This window comes from Triticum urartu, chromosome 6A (assembly GCF_056163025.1).
Source record: "Triticum urartu cultivar PI428250 chromosome 6A, HENAU_Tu73, whole genome shotgun sequence".
Lineage (NCBI taxonomy): Eukaryota > Viridiplantae > Streptophyta > Magnoliopsida > Poales > Poaceae > Triticum > Triticum urartu.
In genome coordinates this window covers 433,212,578-433,218,714 of record NC_141878.1, presented here as the reverse complement: position 1 = coordinate 433,218,714, position 6,137 = coordinate 433,212,578, and the positions used below count along the sequence as shown (strand labels likewise).

At 44.9% G+C, this 6,137-nt stretch overlaps 1 protein-coding gene across 1 annotated transcript; it reads left to right on the top strand.

Annotated features, from left to right (window-relative positions):
- The first annotated feature begins 4,841 nt into the window (after positions 1-4,841).
- On the top strand, positions 4,842-5,348 carry LOC147965563 (uncharacterized). The gene has a single exon (XM_087530506.1). It carries the CDS (start codon positions 4,842-4,844, stop codon positions 5,346-5,348), a length of 507 nt encoding a protein of 168 aa, XP_087386632.1.
- Positions 5,349-6,137: the final 789 nt, after the last annotated feature.

Sequence of the window (6,137 nt, the reverse complement as noted above, 5' to 3'; positions counted from 1 at the left end):
ACATGGTGGGAAGGATTCCTGCGTACACATGCATGTGAAGTATAGTTGCATGTACCGAACCGTATAAGACGAACCAAAATTTAATCCACTCCTAATTATAAGTCAAATTAATCTCTATCGCCATCGGTCGAAATGATTGACCAAGCGGGCACACAGAGATGGACGAAGCATCTCGCCGATAAACCCGTGAGTGAGTGCTAGAGGACAACCGGCATCGCTTGCTTGTGGGCCAAACACATGTATGGAGATGTGTGGTTGTGATGTTTGAATACCTAATATATATACATAACTTTGATGTGGCACCTGCCTCGCAAACCTTTAGGTCCCTCACACGAACCGAGTTTCATGACACGTAGTATATATATGTTGCCCCCTCCCCTCTTCGACGCATAATATATAGTCCTACGTACTGTAACACAATCCGAAAATAATCCTCCTTGTTCATCAAATTATGTTTCTCGTTGTGTCATATTAGATGGATGATGACCTCGCGGGGCCATGGAGGGAAGAGTCGCAGGCGAATGAGTGACAACCATCATCTGCACGTGGCCCAATGTGTTGGTGATGTTTTTTATACCCAATATGCACAACTTCTTTGCGACACCTGCTTCGGAAACAGAAAAGTCCCCACATGGAGCGAGATGGATTCATGACGTGTGTGTAGTATGTCCTACCCCGGCCCCCTCCTTCCCTGTTTGACGCATACTATATACTCCTACCACAACACAACCCAAAAAGAAACCTCCTTGCTGGGTCAAAGTGATGGAGGACAACCTCCTTGACGTGTGTATAGTATGTGCTATCCTATATGATGCATAGTATTGCCCCCTGCCACCCTTTTCAACGCATACTATATATACTCCTACCGTACATATAACAAAAACCAAAAAGTGACCATCCTTGTTGGTCAAATTAAGCTCTCTCATTGCATGTCATAGTGCAGGACGGCGACCTCGCGGGCCCATGCGAGTGAGTGTCCTAGGACCACCTCGTGCATGTGGCCCAAAAAATGCATGTCAAACTTTTTCTGCAGAGAACATGCGAGCAAATGAGTTTAGCGTTGAAAATTGAAAAAAAGATAACATTTGTCCTTTTTTATACATTGATTGATTTCCCAGGGATTTAAATGTGCAAAAATCAAATTTGATCTACATGAGACCCATGATAGTGCATGAAAATGGATTGCAAAATCATATGTGTACGTGTCCCTGGGTTCATGTTTAGTCCCCATGCAAGAATTTTTTTTACATCGAGAATCTTGATTTTAAAATCCAATAAATCCAAAACTTATCATGATGTCGTATGGACACCAATAGACTGTGATATTATTATTATTTTAAAATTTGAGATATGTTTTGATATAATTTTCTTACACACAAGAAATTATAAATAACTATCAACCAATATCGCAAACAGACTCTTTATTCGAACCGTGTGCATTAGACCAACAATGTAAGTGTCGTGTTTCGGTTAAGAAATAAAGCAGCAGAATTAATCATCAAAAAGGAAAAATCAATATAATACGTGTCGCGCATGCGTCCTGTGTGCTGTACGAGCATGTGTGAGTTGATGAGACGCATGCTAGCAGGCAGACCGGGAGGCCGAGGCATGTGCGTGTTTGCTATGCACTCACCGTGGGGCGTGCTAGTAGCTGTGTGAAATGATGGTAGGCGTGCCAGCAGTCCGCTGCGTAGTCCCACTGCTCCATATTAATGGCGCGCCTGATCTGCTAGTCATAATAGGTAGCTGCACACCCCGTCCACAGTTGTCACCGCCGCATGGAGTGTATTAGGATTTTGTCGAAGCGCACCATCGGTGGGAGTGGCGACGCCGGGGCTAGTGAAGCACCCGCGCAACGCATGAAGCTGGGCGCAGAGATTGATGTCGCCGCCGACGAGGTCTCGCGCAAGCAGCAGCGTGACCTTGACTTCGTTGCCGTCATCGTGCCTCCCCAGCCAGAGCTGGCAGTCCACAGCTATTCCGGCAATGACTCTGACTCTGACAGAAAACCGGTTAGTGCCCCCCCCCTTGCTGGGAACAGAAACCCTTGGTTATGTTCACCCGGTCCATGAAATCAAAGTAAGATTCGATAGATCCGTGTAGTGCATTGATTGTTTGAATGGTATCTATGGTTAGTGATTAATTGTTTGTTATGTACAAGTGGTTTTTTGCTAATAATTCGACTAGGGTTAGCATGCGTGCTAATAATTCGTAGCCAGATCTTGAGTGTCCTACATATATGTTTGTGCCCTTTTTTCTTCCAGATCTTGAGAATTGATTTTGAATGTCCGACATGTATATTTCTACCTTTTTTCTTCCAGATTGCTATGTACACATATGAGGCTCTGGCCTGCGGCGCCCCTGGCTGCAGATCCTGCACCCGGCAGCGCGGGCAGAAGCAGCCACGCCCCCTGGATCTGAGGAACCCATAGAGTATCGGGCGGACTGCATCAGCGATCTCCTGGACGCCATCCTTGGGGAGATCATCTTCCTTCTCCCCACCAAGGATGACTGTCGCACACAGGTCCTTGCATCTCGGTGGTGCACTCTATGGCACGCCGCACCTCTTAATCTCGACTGTCGCCGGCTATTTATTGTTCATGATTTTGAACTCCATGGAGCCATCATCTCCTCCCATCAGAGCTCCATTCAACGCCTATGCATCCCCACATGCTTCCTACTGCACATACCCTGCATGGTGGACGCCTGGCTGACATCCCGTCAATTCGAAAAATTCCAGCATCTTGAGTTCTACCATTACTATGCAAATAGTTGTCCACCAAGCATTGTAGTTGTGCCCTCACCACCAGTGTCCATCTCATGGTTTTCCTCCTCTCTCCACACCACCACCCTAGCCCGGTGTCACCTACCAGACAATCTGGTACAAATGCTTTGACTCGCACTGCTAAAAAAACTCGCGCTTGTGGTGGTCGATCTGTCGGAGGCCTCACTGCACAGCATCATCCACTCCTGCTGCCCTGCCCTGGAGCGCTTGCTGCTTGTTTTTGGAAAAGAAATCCATATCCGTTGTCTCCAAATAAAGTCGCCTCACCTTGTAAGCATTGTAATTTGCTTTAAAGGAGAGGAGCTCATCATCAAAGATGCCCCGTCACTCCAAAGGCTACTCCTTGATTATCGTTATGCACCTTCACAAATAATTGTGGTCTCTGCGCCTAAATTGGAGACCTTGGGTGTAATTCCTGATCTGTTTGAAGGTTACAAGATGGTGGTTTGCTCCACACTTATTCAGGTACTGTATATTATCATCAACACTTTTGTAATCATAAGCTACATTTTTCATTTGTGTGCGTAAGTCTTATATCATCAAAACTTTTGTAATCATAAGCTGCATTTTTTCATTTGTGTGCATAATCTTTATATAATCTTGGAGCACGCTCTTGATACTAATATTATGTTCTTTGCTCAATGAAGAGTTTGTCCATGGGTACCCTATCAATGGTGCTGGATTCTGTCAAGACCTTACATATCAATACATGGTGTTTTGATCTGAACATGATTATTGGCTTGATGCGATGCTTTCCATGTCTGGAGAATTTGTATATAGAGGTGATGTTATCAAGCACATTGATATACATTACTAGAACTAACCGTTCAGTTGTACTTTTTTTAGAAACTAATTGTTTTCAGTCTTCATGTGTATTTAGGCTAAAGGACATGGAAAAAAGGCATTGCCAATCGGTGGCATAAGAAGCACTGGGATTTTCCCAGTTCTCATGACATTCGTTTGAGGACAATAACGCTGGAAGGATATGCATCCAACCATGCAGAACACTAGCTTTGTCACATTCTTCCTGTTGAATGCGAGAGTACTATTGTCCATGAGGGTTAAGTTTTTTAACAAAAACTTTCTCACAGATGGACACGTTGAACAACATAAAAAGAAGTTTCGGGTGGACAAAAGGGCTTCTGAATGTGCTCGGCTTCTGAACATGCTCGGCTTCTATTGACAACAACCTATCTTTATGTACCAGTAGATTTTCTGATCCAGGATCTTGATTTTATGGATCAGACCGATCCATTTGATTGTGACTGCCAAAGACTTTGGTTGACTTAGTTGTTATTGTCCTGTTCAATCTGGATTTTGTGAAAACCTAATGAACAATTATTCATAGTGCTTTTGTACCTTCTGTATGTTGGGGTTATATATTGCTGCCCTTTTCAACTAGGCTTTGACCCATATTTTCTTTCATACAAACCGGAGCTTCTATCAAGAGGCCTCATGGTTCCGAGAGGGAACCTGGTCACATGATCTGTGCGCAAAACAACATACGATGTCTCTTCCCGCCTTGATTTATTTTACAGAGGCAACAAACAACTATGCTAAATGTATGAAATTGTTCAGGGTTCATTTCACCTTTTTATACATTGATTTTCATAGGCATTTTTAACAAATAGCCACCATATTATGATCGCAAATGGTCGTGTTAGTCCAACCAAGGGCGTTCAACTAACCATTTACTACCGCGGGCAGCTGTTTGATTAGATAGGACAACTGTGAGCAGTCTGACGCGAGCGCTGCAATTTATTGTTGGTTTTGGACTTTTGTTTCGGCCGCCTCGGGAAGGTACGTAGAACAGTCCTCCATTCTCATCTACAAGCACCGACGCCGAGGATTGCCGCCTGCTGCGAGATGGAGGACGAGCCGGCCAACAAGCGGGGCGGGTCCAGCCAGAACCGCAAGATCCTCCTGCGAACATGGACTTCATCAGCAGCCTCCTCGACGAGATGTTGGTAACCATCATATCCCACCTCCCCATCAAATATAGCATGCGGACCACTGTCCTCTCGACGCATTGGCGCCCCCTCTGGCACACCACACCATGGACATCATCGTCGACCACGAGTTCTGCAGCAGGGAGCAGCCACGCCTGGACGCATTGTCCCACGTCCTCGCCACGCACCCTAGGCCGGTCAGATGTCTTGTTATCGGCAGGCTCAATCGCCACAACAAGACTGAACCCAGGTTGCACTACTGGTTTCTATCCCAAGCCCTGGATCGGATCGAGGAGCTCAGCCTTCATGCTAGACGTCCTTACTCGCTGCCGCTGTCCGTGCTCCGCCTCGCGCCCACGCTGCGCCGCGCTACATTCAGGCGGTGCATTTTCCCCCAGATCAATGTCGCGCACGCTCTTCATCTCCCTAAACTGAAGCACCTCGAACTCATTGTCGTCCGCATCTTGAAGGAGGATTTGGAGCACCTGCTCATCGGCTGTACAACGCTCGATTACCATCGTCTTCATGCGATGGATGGGTTCAGTAGCCATCACCTCGATGAATGTCCGTGCGATTTATGTGCATTGCTGGCGCAGCCCAAGGCTGTCAGTTGAGGTGTTTCACGATATTGTCATTGAGAATGTGCCTTTCCTAGAGAGATTGTATGTACTTGATAAATTAGGTCGAGCAAGAATCAGGGCCATTCACGCACCGAAATTGATAGTGGTTGGCTATTCATGTGCTGAATTCAACGAACTTGTTACTGGATCATTATCCGTTCAGCTACAACAGTCTTCTTCTTCTCCTTCTTATATATTATTGAACAACACATTTTATCTAATTGTTGTTGATCTATATGTTCGCCTATCATCCAGAAAATGATTCCCACAAGCTTGACCCGGCTTCTAGGCACAGTGAAGATCTTGGCACTACAATATGTCGGCCCCGATCTGGATGAAGTTGTTAGATTCCTTAGATGATTTCCTTGCACGAAGAAGCTATACATCGAGGTAATGCTCCTTTCCTACTAATTGTTAACCACAATGGAGCTCAATTTTTTTGTTACTTTTACCCATGATTACAATGACAAATGTAGAAATGTAGAACGATTTCTAAAGGAAATTTGGAGGATTTTAATACATATATTTTTTGAGATGCTAGTGTTGTACGCGTTTTATTCCTTCACCTGACATGCTTTCATGATAAAAGTTTATCATGAAAGATTGAAGGTGGCATTTCACTCTTTTCGTGTATTTTAGAAATCCTGCAAATCAAAGAGGCCCGAAGTGTTCAAATCTGCAGCTATGCACTAATATGTTTTCTTCGTTTGCAAATACTAGCAGGCCCGAAAGTAGAAAATGTTGGGGAATATAACAATCCCATTGAATGCCTTGATCTTCATC

Excerpts from the sequence above, each read along its gene's own strand:
- LOC147965563 (XM_087530506.1), top strand. The coding sequence starts at position 4,842 with ATGGACATCATCGTCGACCACGAGTTCTGCAGCAGGGAGCAGCCACGC.